General features: G+C 54.3%; 9 protein-coding genes across 9 annotated transcripts; 5 read left to right on the forward strand and 4 right to left on the reverse strand.

The window, feature by feature from the left end:
- Positions 1–3,220: 3,220 nt before the first annotated feature.
- Positions 3,221–4,537, reverse strand: CTHT_0064790 (uncharacterized protein; the record flags this gene model as incomplete). The annotated part of the gene is made up of 1 exon (XM_006696719.1): positions 3,221–4,537. The coding sequence occupies one exon, from the start codon at positions 4,535–4,537 to the stop codon at positions 3,221–3,223; it is 1,317 nt and encodes a 438-aa protein (XP_006696782.1).
- A 459-nt stretch (positions 4,538–4,996) lies between these two features.
- CTHT_0064800 (uncharacterized protein) lies at positions 4,997–7,101 on the reverse strand (the record flags this gene model as incomplete). The annotated part of the gene is made up of 4 exons (XM_006696720.1): positions 4,997–5,745; positions 5,886–6,227; positions 6,324–6,750; positions 6,802–7,101. The coding sequence occupies 4 exons, from the start codon at positions 7,099–7,101 to the stop codon at positions 4,997–4,999; spliced, it is 1,818 nt and encodes a 605-aa protein (XP_006696783.1).
- Positions 7,102–7,778: 677 nt separating this feature from the next.
- Positions 7,779–8,607, forward strand: CTHT_0064810 (uncharacterized protein; the record flags this gene model as incomplete). Its single annotated transcript, XM_006696721.1, has 2 exons — positions 7,779–7,877; positions 7,933–8,607. 2 exons carry the CDS (start codon positions 7,779–7,781, stop codon positions 8,605–8,607), a joined length of 774 nt encoding a protein of 257 aa, XP_006696784.1.
- Positions 8,608–8,886: 279 nt separating this feature from the next.
- On the reverse strand, positions 8,887–11,459 carry CTHT_0064820 (uncharacterized protein; the record flags this gene model as incomplete). The annotated part of the gene is made up of 3 exons (XM_006696722.1): positions 8,887–9,554; positions 9,606–11,241; positions 11,289–11,459. The coding sequence occupies 3 exons, from the start codon at positions 11,457–11,459 to the stop codon at positions 8,887–8,889; spliced, it is 2,475 nt and encodes an 824-aa protein (XP_006696785.1).
- Positions 11,460–12,257: 798 nt separating this feature from the next.
- Positions 12,258–13,367, forward strand: CTHT_0064830 (uncharacterized protein; the record flags this gene model as incomplete). Its single annotated transcript, XM_006696723.1, has 1 exon — positions 12,258–13,367. The coding sequence occupies one exon, from the start codon at positions 12,258–12,260 to the stop codon at positions 13,365–13,367; it is 1,110 nt and encodes a 369-aa protein (XP_006696786.1).
- A 50-nt stretch (positions 13,368–13,417) lies between these two features.
- Positions 13,418–14,039, reverse strand: CTHT_0064840 (N-acetyltransferase-like protein; the record flags this gene model as incomplete). The annotated part of the gene is made up of 2 exons (XM_006696724.1): positions 13,418–13,935; positions 14,000–14,039. The coding sequence occupies 2 exons, from the start codon at positions 14,037–14,039 to the stop codon at positions 13,418–13,420; spliced, it is 558 nt and encodes a 185-aa protein (XP_006696787.1).
- A 579-nt stretch (positions 14,040–14,618) lies between these two features.
- Positions 14,619–16,841, forward strand: CTHT_0064850 (uncharacterized protein; the record flags this gene model as incomplete). The annotated part of the gene is made up of 4 exons (XM_006696725.1): positions 14,619–14,771; positions 15,050–15,962; positions 16,028–16,343; positions 16,412–16,841. 4 exons carry the CDS (start codon positions 14,619–14,621, stop codon positions 16,839–16,841), a joined length of 1,812 nt encoding a protein of 603 aa, XP_006696788.1.
- Positions 16,842–18,864: 2,023 nt separating this feature from the next.
- Positions 18,865–20,143, forward strand: CTHT_0064860 (uncharacterized protein; the record flags this gene model as incomplete). The annotated part of the gene is made up of 4 exons (XM_006696726.1): positions 18,865–19,065; positions 19,118–19,340; positions 19,396–19,462; positions 19,522–20,143. 4 exons carry the CDS (start codon positions 18,865–18,867, stop codon positions 20,141–20,143), a joined length of 1,113 nt encoding a protein of 370 aa, XP_006696789.1.
- A 317-nt stretch (positions 20,144–20,460) lies between these two features.
- On the forward strand, positions 20,461–21,772 carry CTHT_0064870 (uncharacterized protein; the record flags this gene model as incomplete). Its single annotated transcript, XM_006696727.1, has 3 exons — positions 20,461–20,764; positions 20,817–21,393; positions 21,454–21,772. The coding sequence occupies 3 exons, from the start codon at positions 20,461–20,463 to the stop codon at positions 21,770–21,772; spliced, it is 1,200 nt and encodes a 399-aa protein (XP_006696790.1).
- Between the last annotated feature and the right edge of the window lie 245 nt (positions 21,773–22,017).

Here is a 22,017-nt window from a genome sequence, read left to right on the forward strand (position 1 = left end):
ACTACATAAAGTGTCACAGTACTGACTTGGCGGCCAGATCAGTTACACGATATTTTACTTCCCATAAGGCTTCGTGAGTCCCACCATTTCCTCAGCCAACTTAATCTAAGCTTGTAGCTGGCAGAATCCGCCCCCAAACTCCAATGCCACTTGATGAAGAGTCAATAAAAAAAGAACTAAAGGTCCACGAAATGATCATCAGTTGACCCATCCAGCGACCAGCGCCACATAGCTTCCCAAACTCATACATGTCCACTTGAGCAATCCGCCCGGCACTCTACTTCGTGTCCCTGCTCCTTCATCACTTCCTCGAAACGCAGAGCCTCCCAATCCTCAGGAGACAGATGTATAACCCAAATCCTTGACTCAGAATCGAGCCGGAGCTCCGCGTGTCGCAAATTCCGTAAGATTAACAGAGAAAGCTGGCAACCCTATCTTTTGCTGGCAAACTCTTCATCACGGACATCCTCAAATCCATCCCTTTCCCACCAAAAGTCCTCCCAACCAGACACAAGTCTCTCAGTCTCCGAATTAGCAAACAAATCCCATCCTGCCTAGCCCTGCAGCACCCGCCGATCCTTCCCCTGATCCTGCTCTTGCTCCTCCTCTTCCTCTTCTCCAGACACTTCATCCCAAAGACATGCCCGCACAGCAAAACGTGCATCAGCTCCATCCACTCGGCCTGGCTCCACTCGTTCCAAAACAGCTGCCCCGTATAGGAGATGACAGGCTCCACCCGCAGGCAAATGGGGCGGGTGACGTCAGGCTTGGCGCATTTACTGGTGGCGATCCACCGGGCGATGTTAGGCTAGAAGTTCTCGGTCAGGGTCGGGGAACGTGCAGTAGGGGCACGACGACGGCCAACCATGGGAGGGACGAATCTGGCTCCAGTAGCCAGCTCTGCTGGTTGGTAGTGTCATTGGCGGCCGGGATACGGGCGGGCAAAGACATCGCGGCGCCGGACAGTTGGAAGTCGGTCATCAGGTGTCGCAATGGGATGAGGAACGAAAAAAAGGATTCACTCTGCGCAGCCGAAGTGGTGTTACCAAGTGACGCTTGGCCAAGCGCTTGGTTTCTTCATCTGGTAAGTATTATTGGGCCCCTGACGGCGAAAAGCGAAAGGTGCAGGCGAGGAGGTGAAAGTGCGGACAACTGGGGCAAAGAAAACGGACCTGTTAGGCGTGATGCGCGAGGGAAAGGGAAAAACTTGTAGTGGGATAGATCGGCGGAAAGATATACGAGGAAAAAAAAATTCGGTTTATCAGTGGAATTGTTCCCCAAGGCCGCATTAGCTTGACTGACAATAAGAAGGAAAGAGATATCGACCTTCAATGGGGGGCATATACGCCTGCACAATAGTATCGCGATAGAAGTTTTGCAACTACACTGCTCGACAGGAAGGAAATCCGGGAACCACTATTAATTGAGCAATCTCATCCATTGCACCTACCCATTACCCTTTCCCTGGGCTAACCCTCGGCCCTGCCTGACTTTTGAGAACTGGAAAGGAGCATGCCGTCCAGAAACACACCAATCAAGACACCGTGATCAAAGCCCTTGCACTCAGAGATCCTACCTCAAGTGTTTTGAACCGAGCTGCCATCGATGTGAGCGTTGCTCACTTGCCCAACTTCTTGCCGTTAAATCCTTGATCTTGTAGTCCCATACCAGTGGGACGTACAGTAGAATTTCTTGGCGTTGTCGAATTCCCCTAAGCCTTCAGTCTCCAAGGCACTTGCCCCCTTAAGCAACTGTGCTTCCTCTCACCTATTCTAATCTTGTTCAAGTCTAGCATACAGAAGACGTAGTCGTCCGAGTTCGACCCCCTTGCCTACTTGCACTAAATACACAGGAGACATGGCTAATTGCGAGCGGCCGAGCTTGTTTCCAGACATTTTATCATTGTCCCACCGCACACAGAGTCGGTTGCGAACTCCAACATCCGTGGTCAATAAATTCAACCTAGTAGATCGCTGGACTCGCCCCCCCATCCTGAGGGCGGGTTGTAGATTCCAATATCCGTATTCGACAAGTTCTTTGTGTTCTCGGTGATTGCTTGTATCTTCTGGGAGTTGCGACCATCATGTTGCATATGCCGTTTGAGCCAGAGCAAGGCGGAGAGTTCGGTCGCTGCGCTGAGGAGATGGGGAGCCTTGCTGGCATCTCGCGGGCTGGTAGGACATCGAACGACGCACCAGACAACGTAACCAGAAACTGGAAGGCCGTAGAACAAGTGCACTGTTGTGTATAACTGCAAGCTCCGCCAGGCACTGAAAGCCGCCGATGTGGCCGCAGGGGAGGACATATATCCCCTCATTGATGTCCTGGGCAATGACTGGGAAAAAGGCATCTGCCCCAAGATGGTGAGTTTTACCTCGAGACATGTCACAAATGACATCGAGTTTTGAGCCTGCGCCGGTCTGTATCCAGGCCACAATGTTCGGCCAATAGGCTTCGGTGACAGTCTTTTTCTGCTCGCTGACGTCACTTAAAGTGTGGACAATGAAGCTGGTGATCGCCGAGGGCGGCAGCAGTCGGCGGGCCAGGTCAGGTCTAAGCCGCTCGTCTCCCGGGTCGCTGGACTGAACTTGATGCGTCTGGTCTTGAGACGCCCATTTTATGGGCTTAGAAAGTGCCCACGACAGCAACGTCAGACCAAGTGATTTAGATTTGAGGTTGGTTAGACGGGGCTAGGCTGATCGCGTTGGTAATGGTTTTGCAGTGAGACTTCGGTTGGGTATGCCGCGAAGAGTTGTTGTGTGGAATAAACGTGAGTGAACAGGGATGTAAACAGGGATTTCAAGGCTTGGGGCTAACAGCATCCACTCGAAGATGAGAAGTTTCGTAAGAAAGAGAGTGCATCGGGAACTGCAAGCTCGGAAGCACGATCTGTATTGCGAGCACTTGCGTCAAACCGTCATGTGGCTGGGTCCAAGACGCGTCGCTCATGACCTTTGAGATCGGAAGAATATATACTTCGTATGGTCAGCCCCGCGTTCTCTGCTGTCAAGCATACTCTACCGATCAGGCCAGCGGTTCAAAGACGTTGAAATGTAATCACTGGCTCACCAGTTCGGAAAAAAAGGCACAACCTTCATTATATATGCCGATCAGATCGCTGCGAAGAAGCCTAGATGGACTGAGACCATCCGCTGTCTTCGTGCTGAAAGCATCATATCAAACCAGTCACCGTGACTACCACGTCCGATTCAGATCAAACTTAACCTCCTAGCATTAGTACCCGCGACTTCTCAACCAAAGCACCAAGCAACTCCAGCACAGCAGACTTGTGCTTGGCGACTCCGCTCTCTCCATCCTGTGAGTCAACCGGAGCGAACACCTTGAGCCGACTTTCTGACATGGAAAAGCCTCCACAAGCGATCTTGACAACACGAACACCAGGATGGAACAGGTTCACAGCAAGGTGCTCGCTCATGTAAGCACCCAATGCCTCGGTAAAAGGCTGCTTCTTGTCGGCTCGCCAGTCCCATCCCTCTTCGTAGAGCCGGCCAGCAAGTTCGCGGCGCTTCTTGAGGTCGCTTTCCCATCCCCAGTCGGTTAGAGGGGGTTGGGGTTGTGATGACAGGTGCTGTCCGGCTGAAACGAACTTTGACAACTCAGTGCCAGGAATAATGATGTCGATGGTTTTCAGACCAAGGGTATGATCCTCCGAGTCCTCCTTTGAGTCGCTTTCAGGGGTCGGGACGTGAAAGCCAAGGGTGAGCACCATATCCTTTGCGAGTGGTCCTTCTGTAGGGACACCAGCTGATTGAATCCATGACTCCCAGCTTCCAATCAGGCTTCGTGTCCCCAAGCGCATTGGGCTGACACGGCAGTCGAACGTCGTAGCAAGGAAGTCAGCAACAACCGCCTTAAGCGGAGGGGGCATCCTCATGAGCATGAGCGGCAAGTCCAAGAACTGTGTCTGCCCATCCGTTGGCTCCCAGTCCATCTCATCCCCTCCACTATTGACGCCAATCGTGAACTTTGTCTTCTCAGCCTCCGGCCTCTTTTCTGCCCCACGTCCAAAAGACGGAAGGAGTAGCGCCGTGCAAAAAGCAAGCTCGTACCGCAGCGTTATATGAAGCGCCTTCTTCTCCCTCAAGTTCTCCACATTCCCGCCCTTGCTCAAGGCTTCCAAATTCGACCTCGACAGTGCCAACACGCTCGCAACACTAACCCATTCCATCTCAACCTTCTCCAGGGAGCCAGCCCTTGCTAATACTGATCCTTCACCATCTGAAATAAGCCGGACCTCCACGCCGCGAACAACATCTCCAACCAATCTGTCTCGGAGACGTTGGGACAAGATCCGAAGTCTGCCCTCGGTCAATGGCTCGTTGCCAAGGTAGAGAGGTGAGACGCGGTGGGCTGAGAAGGTGGTGTTGTAGAAGAGGACGTAAGAGGTAGTTTCCTCAGATTCGTCATGTTCATTGTTACCTTGCCCGACAAAGAGCTCACTCTCGGAGTTGCGGGCCGCTGTGGGCTCCTCTGCAGGCGGAGATTTAGGTGCTGAGGTTCGCCGTTTGGGCGGCATGTCGTTTCCAGATGTTTCGAAGGTGACGTGCTGAGAAAATGTAAAAGGGAGAAATTTGTGGATGTTTTTGGCTTTTCTAAGTTAGGCGACTCTCGTAATACATATAACAAACGCAATTAACCGGACCGCTACAACGTTCATTTGTTGTTGGCGATGAATGAGCAGGATGAAAACGACCGGAACGCGTTCGTGTTAGGCGGTGGGGAAGACGACGTCACTGCTGATGAAAACCATGCCGTTAACCCTAACCCTGCTAGCACGTTCCGATCTCACGACGAACGTGTGGCACAACCAGACACCAGAACTAGGCTCTTCAAACAGGAATGGGATATTTTGACTATAAATGAGCTTGCTATTATTCAGTAACCCGCCCAGCCCATACTCCATGCAATGCTACCGCCCAATCAGCAAATAATCCCTGATTCCAAAAACATGAGCGGCAAACCCTTTGCAAACCATTTATGATCCAAACCCTTGATACAACCCTTCCCATTTCTCTTCAATGCCCGAGACGACTCTCTTAGCCGCTTCAATTTCAGCATCCAACTCTTCCAAGTTCCTCACCAGCGCGCTGACCTCTTCAAAACGCCTTGCCTGTCTGGCATTGCTGAGCATTTCCTGCACCATAAACCGCTGCTCTTCCAAAATAACAAGCTTCTCCCTTGCCTCCTTCTCCTCGTGCTCCAGCGTCGCGGCAACCGTGCTGCTACTGACTTCGCTCACTCCTCCGATGCTTGCAGTCTCTGTGTTTGAGCTAACCGACTCTCCATTGTTTAGTGGCGACGCAGTGTGCGCGGTCCCGTTCGCGCCAGATGTTAACCTTCTGTGATTCGGCGGTTGAGTTCTCAGTATCGTAGGTACGCTCTTTAGCGGCAGCAAATTTTCATGCAAAAATGACGACGCATAAGCGTATATGGCGCGCTGTAACCGCTGCTGCGTCGGGCTGTCCGTCTTCAAGTTCCGTATGCGTTTCGCGGCCAGGTCATACTTGGCAAAAGCGTCGGTAAGGCGCTTGCGCAGGCGCGCTGCTTCCTGAATCTGGGCTTGTGAGGCAGGCGGCTTGTAGCTCCAATCTCCTTTGCCATGACTGGACGGTTGTAAGGCTTGTAAGGCTCTATGGTAGGTTGGTATGAGCGAGCGGATGCCGTGCTCAAACTGTCGTAGTGTTTCGTAAGCCCGCTGGTCTGGTGGGCTCTGGGCTATAGATTCTAAGAAATCACGGTGAGAGAATATCGTATGTTTGCAGTCGCTACACATGCGGACATCTATGCTGAGTGTGCCATGAGAGGGTCCAGCAGCTGGGAAAGTCAGCCTCACACTCGACGAAAGAGGAGATACAATAACTTACGTTTGGAAACATTCAGCCCAACCTCCGTCGAGCACCCTGTCTGAGGATCGGCGCAAACCACGCGCCCGCATATCCTGCAATGGTGCCTCCTGAACGTCAACGGGCGAAATTCCTGCTTGCAAAACGGACACCTCGGCGCAGCAGCATCATCCTCCCACGTCACGACCGACTGTTCCAACATCTTGCGCTGACTCCTCTGTCTGGCCAGCGGCGCAAGAAGTCCAGCATTCCCATTCGAATCAAGAGGGGCAGCCTCAGCAATTAACTTTGTCAACTTCGTCAACCTCTTCTCCAGCCGCTGCACTTCCAGCCTCTGACGATCAACCTTCTTCGTGCGTATCGCTGCAAAAAAATCCGTATGATCTCTCACAAACCCATCATGATCATTATATCCCTCCCTCGACTTATAACACGTCTCGCAGACCCTGCACCACACACCTCGCACGGGCTCATGATTCGCCGACCGCGAGAGCTTCATCTGGTACATGGTATGCTCCTCACAAAATAACCGGCCGCACTTGCGACAGTTGACCATGCCGCTCAGGGGACCCAGCTTGCGGTCACATAGCGGATCGGTGCAGGTGTCGTGGCCAGTCGGGCGCTGCCAGTGCTTGCGGGTGACGAGTTCTTCAGGGTCGACGACTTCGAGCGGGCGACCGGGCGTCGTGTGCACGGCGACTGGGTTCGATTCGTTCGATTCGAAAACTTCGAGGCCGCGGAGCTTCTGGTTGATGATTGAGAGGGGTTGGAAGCGCTTCGCTTTGAGGACTTGCTTGTCGAACCATGACTTGACCTCTACCTGTTCGGCTTCGGGTAGCTCTTGATGGGCGTCATCAAGATGGCGATTTAGTTGTAAAAGCGTAACCTAGTCTCGTTAGCCCCAAACCCCCATTAATCCCTTTCGAACAGAACATACCATCTCCTCCTCACAAATAGGACACGCCAACCTGGTTCTTACCCCCGACCCCGACCCATTAGTCGGCACACTATTCCCCGTAACCACATTCGACACCAGGTCCTGCGCATAGTCTGGTAGCGGACTCGACGACGCAGGAGACAGCGACACGGGCGTCGAGTTGCGCGAGTGTGCCGAGACGGTGCTACTGTCGGACGGCGCAAACGGGCTCACAGCGCGCGGGTGATGGGCTGGCGCTGGAGGCGCAAGACCCCGGCCGCTGCCGAGAACTCGGCCGCCTCCAAGTTTGCGGCCGGACATGGACAATGTGTTGGGGCAGCAGTTGTGGTCGTAGAGAGGCGGGTGGGGGATGTCGTTGGGATTATCGTCGTCTTTGTCGAGGTCGTTATATAGGCAGCCACACGCGCCACTGCAGGATTAATGGAACCAGTTCAACAAATGCGGCAGCACCCAATTCCAAGCTGTGGTGAGGGCTGTCGGCAGAAGGAACATGTTTTGCACTGAACTTGTGTTGCAGCGCAGAGGGTCAAAGGCCCCGTGGTCAAATGAGGTGAAGCGTGCGTTGCCTACAGCAGGCTTGCGGCATTCACTCAGTGCTCGTTGAGGTTCCAAACACAAGACGTCAGCGGGCTCAGCTCAAGTCTGCGAGGCTGCCCTCCACTGTTGGCTTTAGCAGGCCAACCCGACCCCGTTTGTCGGAACCCGTGGGGCGAACCGGGTCAGGCGACCAATCAATTTGATGGATAGTTGCACTCGAGCGGGTCAATCGTAGTTATCGATAAGCAGCCGAACAGCGAATACCACAACAACTGGGACCGCGAGGCGCGGAAACGGCGAGCGGATGGCCAATGAAGACGCTGCGATTCTTGTTGTCAAGCTCGTCCGCGGAGCATGAATTCGAGATGCGCTCTGTCAATATCGCATTGGTTGGCTAACGCCAAACATTTATCAGCTTCAATTTTCTTCAGAGTAACAGAATGGCATCATCACAATTTCCCGAGATTCAGGGCGGCGGTAGCCTCATAATTGCCTGGCAGATCAAGGGCAAGAAGGTACTTGTCGTCGGCGGCGGCGAGGTATGTTTCCTTCAACACCATTGTCATCATGAACCAACATATTGACAGAAAACAGGTCGCCGCCGGCCGCATCTACCATTGTCTGAACGCTGACGCCAACGTAACCGTCGTCGCTCCCTCCTCCCGCTTAAACCCCGAAGTCGCCTACCGCGTCGCCCAAAAACAAGTCACCCACATCGATCGTGTCTTTCAGCCCTCCGACCTTGACGGTGTGGACATGGTTCTTATCGCGGTCGACGATCCCGTCGCCTCAACAACAATCTACCGCCTCTGCAAGGATCGCCGCATCCCCGTCAATGTGGCAGACGTGCCGCCAGAATGCGACTTTTACTTCGGCAGCGTGCACCGCGACGGGCCGCTGCAAATCATGGTCAGCACGAACGGCAAGGGCCCGCGGCTGGCAAGCTTGATTCGGAAGTTTATCGCGAGCTGTTTGCCGTCTAACGCAGGCAGGGCCATTGAGACAATTGGAGAATTACGTGTTCGGTTAAGGCAGATAGCTCCGTCACCGCAGGAGGGACCGCGCCGTATGGCTTGGATGACCAAGGTCAGCGACGCGTACAGCTTCGAGGAGATTTGCGAATTGACCGAGGAGGACCTGGAGAATCTGCTACAGTTTTACCCTGAGAACAAGGTGCCGACATTTAATGATCTGAGGAACATGCGGAGCCACCCGGACGGCGCGCTGGACGTGTTCGACGGGTCATTCGGCTTCAGTGTCGGATCATAATCACGACAAAAACACCAATACTGGCTGTCTACGATAAAGACTAGATGATGGATGAATGATACCTAACGCTGCCCTTGAGTGAAAGCTTGTCCGTAAACAATTCATCAAATCGAAGGCTCCTGTGTATCCACCCGTCCCGAGCCATCCCGTTATGGCCTTTTCTATCCTAGTTCCGTAAGAAATGCAAACGTAGCCTGTAGAACCCTGAAACAACTAGCAAAAACGCAAACGGTAACCGGATATGTACACCATAACCCAAAAGAAACGAAAACGTTGAAATCAACTCAACGAAGCACCCTCGACGCCCCCCAAGAACCGCCGGACGCGGCCAATCTCGAGCTCGCCCTTCTCCGACTCGACTGCCTTTGTGAGCGTGTCAATCAGGGCGTCAACTTCGCTGTCCGGCCGGCGCGTGCACAGTGCGACCAACCGACGATACTTCATCTCGCGCTCTTTGCTTCTCGCCCGCAAATCCTCTACAGCCTGCTCTGTCTGCGCAGATCTCTCACGCAACGCCTTGATCCTGGCCCTCAGCACAGCACTACTCGGCAACTTAGCAATCTGCTCCTTGGCCGCATCTGTCAAAGTGACATTTGCCGGCGAGGACGTAGCCTCTCCATCCTTAACCAACCCAAGCGCATTCATGACCGCCTCAAGCTCCATCTCCCAAGCATTTTCGCTCGCGACATCCAGCCTACCGTGGCGCTGCTCCAGCTGTAGGAGATGGTACTCCTCTTCGTCGCATGCCCGCTTAAGGTTGATGACTTTCTGGCGTGCTAGCTGCTGGGCTTTGAGCTTTTCTTGGAGGGCTTCAAGCGCGCGACGAGCCTCGCCAACCTGTGCCGAGGTTGTGCGTAGGGAGCTGTGCAGGGCGTCGATGGACTCCTGCTTCTTTTTGAGTTCGTCTTGAAAGATGGATGAGGATTCCTCGATGAGGTTGGAAATGGCTGTGATCCTGTTAGCAGACATGTACATAGACGGATTGGGATAATACCTACAGTTAACAACAGCCTCACTGTTTTGGCTAGTCTTCTGGCTCGACCCCTGAGAGGCATTCCGGTCTGTTGAACCACCATTGACGTGGTCCTCAGTGCCGATACCGAAGTCGACCGGGCACAAGCCAGCCCGATTTCGGATGTTCGGGTCCGCGCCGACCTCGAGCAACTGTGACACAATGCTGCGGTTGCCGATGCGTGCAGCAATGCTGAGGGCCGTGTCGCCGGCATTATCCTGGGCATTAACAATCTCACTCATGAACCGGCCAATGGACATCTTAGGGACCACGGGGCCATTGCTATTCTGGTTCTGAGTGCTCGGCGCGCTACCCTGGCGCACAACCCACTCGAGCAGGCTCTCCAGGTAGTAACGGCATGAAGCATTGCGTCCCTTGACACCGCTGGTGAAGGCGATGTGATGCAGGACAGTGCGGCCGCGATCGTCGCGCACGTCGAGGGTGCAGCCGAGAACGTCGAGCAGCTCAGGGAAGGCGTTGTGGTCCATAGCGTTGGTAACAGAGCATGCCCGCATCAGAGCCGTTTCGCCGGCAGCATTAACACGGAATGGGCTGGCGCCTGCTTCAATGAGGGCCCGCAGCAGTGGTATCCGAGCCAATGTAGCAGCCCAATGCACGGCAGTATGGCTTTGCGTATCGATGGGTGCATCCAGATCCTGCGGGATCATGCCGCGCAGCAAGCGCTTTTTGCTTTCATCTGGCGGGTTCTGGTCCATGAATAGACTCATCAAAATATTACGCTTATGCTCGGCCTCGGGGCCATTATCCCATGGAAGGGGACGCAACGGGCCAGGCGCCCAGTTAGCCTCAGGATCGACGACGCCATGCTGCGAGTAGATGAACGACTCGTTCGGCTCCGTAGGCGACCCGGGGAAGTTAGCCCCGTAGCCACCGTCGGGATGCGGGTAGTTGGGAGTTGTGCCGCCAAAGCTGTTAGCAGGCGTCAACACACGCTGGCGCTTCCTAGGGGGCTGCTCGCCACCTTCCGCCGCCTGGCCTTGACTAGCCTGGTCGCCATGCGCAAAATCCGAGACGTAGCTCTGCTGCGAGTTGGCCGGGTTATCTCCCTCCTGCATCGACGGTTGACGATTGAAGCTAGGCGCGCGCGTTGACAAGCCATTGCGATTGCGTGGGCCAGGAGAGTCGAACCGGGCTTTGCTGATCGCATTGATGGCATGCGAGGCAGTCGACGAGATGTTCTTGAAAAATGTGCCCGACGAGCCGTTGGCGCGATTTTCCTGGGAAGCAGCATTATACATGCGCTTGCGCTGGGCTGCCATCGCCTGCTCCTTGGTCGGAGTGTCGACATCAGCGCCCTGGCCTTCTTGCCCACGCTTGTGGGTAAGCAGCTTCTTGAGTGTCTCTTCGACTCCGTACTGGCGACACACTTCGACGCCGCGCTCGTACGGAATCCAGGTGCCCTGGTACTTGCCGTAGCCGCCCTGGACCTTTTCGTGCTCGCCAGTTTGGATTTCTTTCTCCAAGATCTTAGTGCGACGGCCTTTGTCGACACCAGCTACCTTGAGAATCTGCGTGGCGTTCAGCCAGCCGTCGGCCTGGCGGCGCATGACCGCGACGTTGTTGACCTCCATCTCGTAGACATTGACACCGGAATAGACGGCCTAAGGAGTTAGCAGGGAATGGCGAGCCAAGAATGAAGGGTACGAACCGAATAGATCTCCATGTCGGGCTCCGGGTTTAACTTGGGCGGCTCAGTGTACTGTCGGTAGCCCGATTGCGTGTTCGTCTGCGATGAAGGCTGGCTCATAGAATAGGATTGCTGTGAAGATGGCTGCGACTGGACCTGCTGCGACCCAGCCGATGCTTGTGGCGGTTGCATCTTCCAGGAGGGATATTTGAGAACCGAGTATGGAATTAGAGGGCAGAGGGGTGTGATTGATTGCTTGTAGCAGTCGAATCACATGCATCAACTACTCATTGGCGAACCACATGAGCTTTGGGAGGCTGATGCTGGGGCTGAAGGTCAGGCTGGGAGTCGATGCAGCTTGGTTGAGACGTCCCAGTGGGTGATAAAGATTTTCTCGGATGAGGGCAATAGAGATGCCGAACCCCAATTGTGAGGTAGAGAGACGTGAGGCGTAGGAAGCTCTGCGGGTAAGGATGCGGCCACAATCGCGACAGGGAAGTGGAAGAGCGCGAACGCAGACTCAAGGCGGTTGCACGTAAAACCGGCTAGAGTGGTGGAGCGCAGAGATGCTGTGCTTTTCAGCCGTTGGCCGAAGCTGGCCGTCGTCAAAACCAAAAAGAAAAAAACGTCCGATGCTTGACCAGAGAACAGTCCGGTGTATGCAACCTGCAGACGGCGCCAATGAGGTATCCCAGTCCTCGCGTTGGCGATCAATTAAGACACGGGTGAGCGTGTGATTTTCGTGTTTCTCGCTGCGTGGGCGTGTCCTGGAGAGCGTGTGGAGCCGGCGACGCGCCTCCTTTTAATGGGGCCCTGTGCCCCAAGGCAGGCGGGGCACGGATCTCTGTGGCGGATCTTCCTGCCTGCTGGGTCGGTCATCACGCACGGACCAACTGCTTGGTCTCAGGTCACTTTCCCGAATCAGAATTCGTAAGTTTCGATCAACAACGGGCGCAGAGCAGGCACAGCGGGCAGGTTGAAGCTTTCACCATGTCGCGACCGCTACGGCTGCCACATCCCCAGACGACGCTGCACCTCTACAGACATCTGCTGCGCGAATCGTCCTATCTGCCCTGGCTCGTCCGCAAACAAGTCGATATCCAAATTAAGGAGCGCTTCCGCAAACACCAGAAGGACGACGTCAACCATGAACTGACAAAAAAGCGCATCAAAGATGCCCACAAGGAGCTGCGCCGTATGAGGGCTGCCAACGCCGGAGACATGCCTCGCATGCGGCGCATCATGCTGCTAGCATTTGGCCGAACAGGAAGGCGACGACGTCAGCTGGTCAAGGAATTACTTGCGCCCGAAATTGCGACCACCAACGAGGAGCTGGAGAAGCATATGGCCGAGACGGCAACCATTATGAAGGAGAACCGCAAGGTCGACTGGCTTGACAAGTGGGATACTGAGAAGCTCGGGAAGTACGCACGAATGCAGGCCTCCGTTAGTCTGCATGATATCCCAAAGCCAGAGTTGTCGGCGAAGCAGATCAATCCGGCGCTTTTCATCCCCAAGGAGAATTCCTGGGGCAAGCCTCTCACTCCTCAGTTGTATCGAACAAAGCTGAAAAAGATGTGGAAGCTTGCGGCCGACAAGATCATGCCGCCACTCCCAAAGGAAGAGTTTGAGATGCTAGGCGCGCTTGCACAGGGCAAGATTCGTGACCCCAAGCTGCTGCTGCCCCCACCTCGGCGGCCAGTTGCCCAGCCTTTGGATGGAGAGATATTCCCACCGCGAACATGGAATTGGCAGGACTATGCAGTCAAACCGGTTGCTATCGTGGAGAAGGCGGCAAATCGACGCAACAAGCTGCTCACTGGGGCAGTCGACGAACACTCCCCAGTGTTCGACCCACAGCCTCTCAGCTGCCACAAGTACACGATGCGTAGTTGGCGGCGCCTCTATCAGAGCATATGGCAGCTCTGCTCTACGATTGAAAAAGGCGACGACAAGTCGTTCAAAGTGGTCTGGGGCAGTCCCGACTTCATGCCGCCAAGGCCTTCAATGGGTGAACTTGAGTTCTTTAGAGACTTCCCCGTGCCAGAGAAGCAGAGCAAAAAGCAGCGGAGAGCTCAGCCCCAGCCAATGCCACAATAAAGGCTATACATTAACTGGGTATGTTTAATCTCGCGTAGTATACAAACATCTTAGTCCAACATGCTTGCCAACCTGGTCAGCGCATCCCCATCCACGCGCATGCCCACCCACTCGTTCATCATACGCGCACCAACAGCTTCGTAGAACTTGATCGACGGTTCATTCCACTTGAGAACACTCCACTCCAGTCGCCCGCCCTTCATGGCCACAACCTCCTTAGCCAGCTGCACAAGAAGTCTTTTGCCATAACCCTTCTTGCGCTCGCTCTGCTTTACGTACAAATCCTCCAGGTAGATCCCCGGCCTCGCGCGCCATGTGCTGTAGTTGTAGAAGTACAGCGCAATACCTGCGGTGACACCCTCAGGCGTGATGAGCACGAGGCAGCGAGCAGGCCTAGAGGGGGATGTCGGCTCTGTCGTCGGGATGTTGCCTGTCACGGCTAGGTCGGGGGCGTCGGGCGGGGCGAAGGCGATGGTTTCGAGCAGCTTGGCCTCGGTCGCCTCGACGCTCTGGAGCTCGTGCTCATAGTCGGCCAGCTCGCGGATTAGTTCGAGAATCGCGGGGACGTCTGGGGGGTGTCAGTCGTGGTGTTGGGATTGTTAGGACGTGAGGTTAGGGTTAGTGAGGCTCACCCTCGCGGTGGGCATGGCGGATAATGGGAGCGGCAGACATGTTTATTTTCGAGAAATGGAATTCCAGAAACTAAGAATTTGCCTCGGTATTCAGTGTACTAGTTTTCCCGTGCGTCTGTAACCTCGTGGCAGTCAAAGTCAACTGAAGATCGAGGCTGTCACACTCATGGACTGGGCTGCCCTTGAGATCTTTATAAAGTTTTGACTTGCCCCGCACATCCCACTCTTCCCAACTTGCCGGGATTCCAAAGCCAGAATGACATCGCAAGGGCGCGCATGTCAAACGAAGTTGTCAAAGTTTTTTTCATTCGACTAGCAAATGTGGATCTCTTCCAGCTCAAGTGTATGCTAGCTTTGTGCCTTGGTGGGCCTGGACGCTACATAACATGAGGTCAAGAAAGCAATAACAGCCCGGTGTTTGGAGACGCCGCGGGGTCATTCCACGACTGCCTCCAGACACTCGGCTACCCCACCATTGTCACCCTTGGGCCGGACATGACATGAAGCCTTCCGAGAACTAGCGCCATTTCACTCTGACCTTGCAGTAGTTTTGGCTGGTACCACTAACATAGAGGCTAAAGTGCTATATTAAGTTCGTTTGAATATTATTTTTATAGTCATGGGCTCTGTGAGCGCCGATCCCATCGTCACCTTCCCTTCAGGTCGTGACCTCAACACACCGCCAGACGCCAGGCTCCTCCACTTCAACGACGTCTACCACCTAGACGCCTCGTCAGCTGAACCAGCCGGCGGTATTGCACGTTTCATAACCGTATGTAAGGAATACCGAGAAGCAGAGCGTTATCAGGGTCAGCCTGAGCTGGTTGCTCTGTTCTCAGGGGATGTGTTCAATCCGAGCTTAGAGAGCTCCGTTACCAAAGGTCGGCTCCTGTGTTAGTGCATGTTGGCTCGAGTATGCTCATCGCTGTGACAGGCAGTCATATGGTCCCTATTATGAACTTGATTGGGCCGGCTTGTGCTTGTGTCGGGGTATGCTGGACACAACTAAGTCAACGACCCTTGGAAGATAGGTACTGACATGGAATCAAGAACCATGACCTCGACTTTGGCGTCATGCAATACCGCCATCTCACTTCCAAATGCAACTTCCCCTGGTTGCTAGCTAATGTTCTCGACCCGGGCCTAGGCGATGACATACCCCTAGGCAACGCAGGGAAGACTCACCTCATCACAGCCTCCAACGGGATCAAGATCGGCCTCATCGGCCTAGGAGAGAAGGAATGGCTTGAGACGATCAACTCTCTCCCCCCAGGCATCATCTACCGCCCCGCAAGCGAAGTTGCCCGCGAGCTTGTGCCCCAACTACGTGCCGAAGGCGCTGACATCATCATCGCTCTCACCCACATGCGCGAGCCCAATGACAACAAGCTTGCCGAGGAACTGGGTAGCGACATGGTTGATCTAATCCTCGGCGGGCACGACCACTACTACGCACATAGCGTGATCAACGGGGTCCACGTACTGCGGTCGGGCTCGGACTTTAAGCAGCTGAGTTACATCGAACTGCGCCGTGCAGACCCAGAAAGCGGTCGTCGCTGGGATGTGGATATCTGGCGGAGGGATATTGTTAGAGCTGTGCCTGAGGATGCAGACACAGTTCAACTGGTCGAGAAGTTGACTGCTAAGTTGAGAAAGAGCCTTGAAAGACCTATCGGCTGGACTGCAGCGCCGCTGGATGGGAGATTTACGACCGTGAGGACTAAGGAGAGCAACTTGGGCAACTTTGTGTGTGACCTCATGCGCCATTACTATGGCGCAGAGTGTGCCATTATGGCAGCTGGCACTATCCGTGGCGACCAGGTGTATGCCCCTGGACCTGTCCGCTTGAAGGATGTGACGGACTGCTTTCCGTTTGAGGATCCTTTGGTCGTCATCAAAGTGACGGGAAAGGGCATCTGGGATGCACTAGAGAACGGTGTCTCGCTTTATCCAGCCCTGGAAGGTGCGATTTATCACCTTCCACTCAATTCACCACTCACAGATTTCCTTGCTGACAAAACACTACAGGGCGCTTTCCCCAAGTTTCCAACATCCGCTTCATATTCAACCCCTCCCTTCCCTCGGGATCGCGCATCGTCTGTGCAGAACTGGGCGGTGAGCCCCTCGATCCAGACCGAGTCTACGTCGTCGTCACCCGGGGCTACATGGCCCGCGGCAGGGACGGCTATCGCAGCCTTCTGGTACGCTCCGAGGGTGGAGAGTGTGACGAGATTGTGTCGGAAGAGAATGGCATCCTGATCTCTGCACTACTGCGGCAATACTTCATGTCATTGACTGTGTTAGCCAGATGGAAGAACTGGGGGCCTAGTCTGGAGCGTCATTGGTAAGCCTGCTTGAGACTTCCGAGGTCTGAAGTATGGGTAGAGCCACAGGCTAACAGTAAAGAAATAGGTCGAAAGTCGGCAAGCAGATCGCCAAGAGTCACCCAGTCATGGAGAGAACCGGGTCTTCCCTAACCGTTCTTCCCTCCGAGCCCGCCGACCCCAAGTTTGCCCGCAGCCAGGGCTGGGGTGAGTGGACGCCAGCCAAGCTCCGCAAGCTGCGAGACGACATCTCACCACTCGTTGGAAGAGCCGAGAATGACGAGAGTGAAAGCGACTCTGGATCGGATGTTGAACGCGTTCGACAGGACGCCCGCAAACTAGACAGAGAATTGGCCATCATGCGCCGCTACTTCCGCAAGTGGTGTCATAAAGCCGGTGTGTCGAACGGCACCACGTACGAGAATCTACCCGAGGAGGAGTGTGATGTGAACTGGACGAAGCCTATAGCGCCGCAGGTCGAGGGACGCATCCAAATGGTAAGCACCGGTAGTGCTTAGACGGGACATAACTGCAACCCCTCCCTTTATATTTTGGACTATGGCTATGGTATAGTAGTATAGTGCAGAAGCAATTCATGCACTCGGCCGCTGTCGATCATCACCCCGCCCTGCAAGGACGGATGCGTATGCTGTTCTGGGCGTGCCCAAGACCATGGTTCGCATGCGCATCTTTCCCGCGTTAAGCCGGCGAGATGGTGAGGTGTTATGGCTTGGTCGTCATGTGGAGAATTACACCATATATTCCTTGGCATGTGCTTCTCTATGCGTGAGTCCGCGCCGCTTGCTGGCATCTTGGCGACGGAATGGAGACGGGAGAAACATGGTTGACGACGGTTCGGTTGTCGGCATCCAGGCCCTGCAAGTGTGCGTTTCGTGAATCTTTGCCGGTTGAAGAGGCGGCTACGGATCCGTACAGTGGCTTGCATGCGGTTTCTGTGCCGCTCACAGGAGGGGTCTGGTTCGGTTGTGGAGTGCCGAGGTGTTGACAATGCCTTGTGTTTTGTCACAGCCAAACATCGTGATGGTGATTGATAGCGATGGGCAACGAACGTTGGTTACGATTTTCATGGCGTTGATGATCATAATCAGGTCAGATAGAGCTCCGTAAGAAGCAACTATGTTACCCGTAAAATCATCAGAGATCTTTGAATCGAGCATATTGTCAACGCCGTTTGGTGGTGCCATGGTTCACATGGGTCCCTGATCGTTGGGAAGTGCCTGAACCCTGGCCTTCGTTCCTTTGGGCGCAACTTGTCAACCCCCTGGACCCTGCTTGAGCCTTCAACGCTACATCGCTTGCCCGGTTCAACCTCAACGACTTTTGCCGCACCAAGACTTTCCTATTGTGAACAGCGGCCAGTCCGGACGGCACCTGAACTCAGGGTTGAAAATCTGCCAGGCCTAGCCATTTTCTGCTACTTGGGGAACGGTTTATCGACTTCTTAGGACACCTAGCGCTCTCTGATTTTTCGTGGGAACACACTCCTGGGACGAAAACCGCATTGGAGGGCAGTGCCACTACGGACGGCAGCCGAATCGTCGTCGACGAGCCCTTAGTCGTGCAAAAAGCCACTGCTAGGCAGTTTCCCTTCCTGGCCCGTCTGCAGGAAGGCCTTCCAGGTTCAGGAAGACGGTGCAGGCGCCGGCCAATCGCTTCGTCTCCTTGTTATCTCGACAGCGGGCCACGATTCCCTAACCTGGCTAGCCCGACAACCGTGCATGGCTTGACAAGGGCAGAGCGATGGCGAACATGGGCCCAGAAAACGTGGAGAGGTGAATCCAAAGCACCTTACCGCACGATTGCCCGAGAAGCACTGGCCGACAGCTACAGTGGACGGCTCGCCAAGCTGCCCTTCACATACTGGCTGCCTGTCGCAAGAGGTCTGTGAGCTGCGAGGGGTGGGCTGAGTCCTCATGCTCGTCGCGGGGGCTCAAACTTCTTAATGGTCAAGGGGAGAAACGCCTTGGATTTGGATCAAGAGAAAAGAAAAATCTTGTTCTAAATGGATCGAAGTTGAGTTAGATCATGGCCGTTGGAATCAAATCTCCCTCATTGACAGGATGCGGTGGAGTGTCATCTTTGCGATCGAATCTCGATGATAATGTCCCCAGCTTCCCCAGATTTTGCGACTATGGTGGAGGTCAGACAGGCCAAGGCCTGTTAGTTTTCGGAGATGTTTCCTCTTGGGTAGTAAGGACATTGGTGGGTGAGAAAAATGAGAGACAGGGCGCGAAGGGCTTGCAGGGCAAGGCCCTTCGCGCATGCGAAGACGGTATTTATCAGCTTCGATGACCCATACTTTCCGACCGCTTGGTTCTGTCTTTTCGGCGTGTTGTTACCCATTGACAACTGTGGTGGACTTACACGCGCGAAGCAACAAGTCGAGGCTCCTCCGACGCTCTCGACATCACTGTCGTTGAGCCTCCGCAAGTGGCCATGTGCTAAATACAATCACCTCTTGCTGAACGTGCACCGCCCTCTCGACCTCAGAGGCTTCGAGTCCCAACAACACCTACCACAATGAGGCTTCCGCCGCCCGAGGTGATGGCCACATGGCCAAAGCCTAACTATGTCAATCCCGAGACTCGCGGATCTACTCTCATTGTTGTCGAGATTTTGACTCTGTTCCTTGCCGTGACATGCGTCGCCCTGCGTCTCTACGTCCGCATCGTAATGATGCGCAAGACTGACTGGGATGACTGGCTCATGGTCGGTGCTTCTGTAAGCGCTCTTCCTTCCAGCGATCAGAGACCACGATGTTGATGATTCTTAGATCTTTGGCGCCGGAATTACTGCATGTGTGATTTTAGCAGTCACCCGCTACGGTTGGAACATACATGTCTGGGATCTGACGCCGATGAAGATGGTCTCAGGAAGGCAAGTCTCGCTAGCAGCTCAGGCCATCTTTGTTGGCGCGACATGTCTCGCAAAGACTTCCATCCTGCTCAGTTATCTGCGGCTAGCACCGGCGAAGTCGCTGTTTCGGCGGCTGACCAGTATGTGCTCTTGCCCCTGAATGTCAAGAGGGAACAGACGACCTGACTATTTTAGTTGCCACGATCTGGTTCGTTATCCTGAACAACATAGCCTTTTTCGTCGTCCTCTTTACTCAGTGCATGTAAGTGTCACGAACTCCGTAATTGTCTATACTGGATTGAATTCACTAACTACCGACAGTCCCCTTTCAAGCTACTGGAACCTGGGGCCAAACCACGCCGATGATTGCCTGAGCGAAGGGTCCGCTCTCATCGCTCACGCATCCTTCACAGTCGCTTCAGACCTCCTAGTTTGGGTCCTGCCACTGCCAGCCCTCTACCAAGCCAAGCTGCCCTTCTCCCAGCGCATCGCGCTCATTGTCCTCTTCAGCTTCGGCCTGGTTGTCGTCGTGGCAGCCTGCTTGCGCACCTACTGGATCCATCACGTCGTCAACGAGACATATGACGTGACTTGGGAGGGCTTCCAGCTGTGGATGTGGACCGCCATCGAGGTGCACCTGGGTATCATCTGCGGTTGTGTACCCTGGCTCAAGTCGCTCTTCCGGTTCTGGCGGGCGAAGAAGACCGGCACTAGCGTGTCTGCGATGTCGGGCGCGATGTCAGGGGCCAGCGCTGGAGGTACGGGACGGCGGACGAGGTCTAAGTCGGACATTCGTCCCGTTGGTAGTGCTACGGTTTGTGTGGAGGGAGCTGTGTTTAAGATGGATACTTTGGGAAAGCCGCCAGTGAATAAGGAGGCCTATTTGGATCTGGAAAGCTGTGCCGCATCGCACACGACGAGGGATGAGAGCAATCCGGGTTAACTTTGATATTTGGATGTCAAATGAATTTTCCTTTGTTCTTGTTCCAGTCATCATCGTTTCCTACCTGGAAGTGACTGTCCCGAAAATCTGCCCCTCTCTGTATCATATAAAGCACCTCGCTCGGAAGAGAACTCCGAACCAGAACGGCCCGAGCACAGTCCTTTCCGAGCTCTTTAGCCGCGCCCGGCGCTAAGTGGAGTTAAGTGCGGAACAGATTGCCGAACATCGGTTCTCGGACCTCTTCTGATGAGGACTTATATCTTTTCTGGAAGGAGACAGGGCGACTTAACGTTCCATCAAGCAAGCAGCGAAACGCAATGGCCCCAAAGTTCCCATCAGCCCCGGCTGTCCAGGTTAGCCCGGATATCACGATCCAGCCGCCTCTCTCACGACGAGGCGGTGGTCCGGGCTTGGTGTTGGTTGTGTCGACGGCTGTTGACCTCAGCGAAGATGACAAGACATTGGACCCCCCTCCCCTGAAGAAATGGGCTGAGGAAAGCTACGCGGTTGCCCAAGTCCTTGTGAATGATTCTTTTGATGACGTTCAAGAGAAGCTCAGCACTGCTATTGCGGAGCTGAAAAAGCTCCCGGAGCTTACTGGGGATAAGTTCGGGCTAGTTGGTAATGCTTACAAGTCCTTGGAGTGTTGTTTCCTCTGCTAATCGAAGCTTAGTAATCCATGACAAGGACACAGGCAAGCTGGTTGAGGCCATCCGCTTTCACTCTGAGATCGTGGCATCAGTATTTTACGGATGTCGCCCAACCAGTGAGCCTCCTGTCCCAGCACTCGTTCACCTCGGAGCCAAAGAAGCGCCGAAAAGCGAGGTGAAAGCAACAGTATACACCTACCCCTCAGCAACAGGCTTCTTCAATATTCCAGCCAGTCCCGACTACAAGGCCAGTGCATCGTCAGTGTCGCACACGCGGTCGCTGACCTTTCTCAAGCCGCTGATGGATGGTCCCTACTTCGATCTTGAGAAGATCTGGGAGGAGCACACGTACTTTGAGTTCGCGGACCGCAGCGTCGAGGAGACGATGGCAACGATGGTTGACCAGCCATATGTCAACCATATCCCAGTGTTGACAGGAGGGATTGGTCGGGCTCATCTGACGAACTTTTATCGTGACCACTTCATCTTCAGTAACCCGAGAGACACAGAGCTTGAGCTGGTCAGCCGGACAGTTGGCATTGATCGGATTGTAGACGAGTTTCTGCTCAACTGCACGCACGATTGTGAGATTGACTGGCTGTAAGTCCCTTAGTTCGATAAGTCTGTCTGTGTACTCTCAAAACTGAGCTGATCCTATAGGATCCCTGGGATCCCGCCGACACACAAAAAGCTGAGCATCCCCTTTACCAGCATCGTCAACATCCGCGGTGACCGGCTTTATCATGAGCATATTGCCTGGGACCAAGGGACGGTGTTGCGTCAGCTGGGTCTGCTACCGGAATATCTTCCGTTCCCATATCCCTTGCCGGAAGGCCACCGCCTGGCATCTAGCAAACAACTTGAATTCAGGGTACCTGTGGCCGGCGTGGAGACGGCGAAGAAGCTGACGGATGAGAATGCATGCCCATCTAATGAGCTGCTACAATTCACTGTGAGAGAAGCTGAGACTAGGAATTAATGTAAATCGGAAATTATACTTCTAGTAACTGCGTGGAAATAAGTATGTGAACAACAAACGGGATGCCAATTACTGGTGAATGAGCCTTGACGTGTATCGAGTCAGTCATGTCTGCCCATGCTCGCCGTCAACGTCATCTTTAACTCGCATTGGCCGGACAATAAAGTGCCTGCGCGGAACAAAGGCAAGAAAAGTGGAGAAGACTCTGAAAACCTTTCTCACGAGTGTAGACACGAAAACCCCGT

Source organism: Thermochaetoides thermophila (assembly GCF_000221225.1).
Source record: "Thermochaetoides thermophila DSM 1495 unplaced genomic scaffold scf7180000011822, whole genome shotgun sequence".
Taxonomy (NCBI): Eukaryota; Fungi; Ascomycota; class Sordariomycetes; order Sordariales; family Chaetomiaceae; genus Thermochaetoides; species Thermochaetoides thermophila.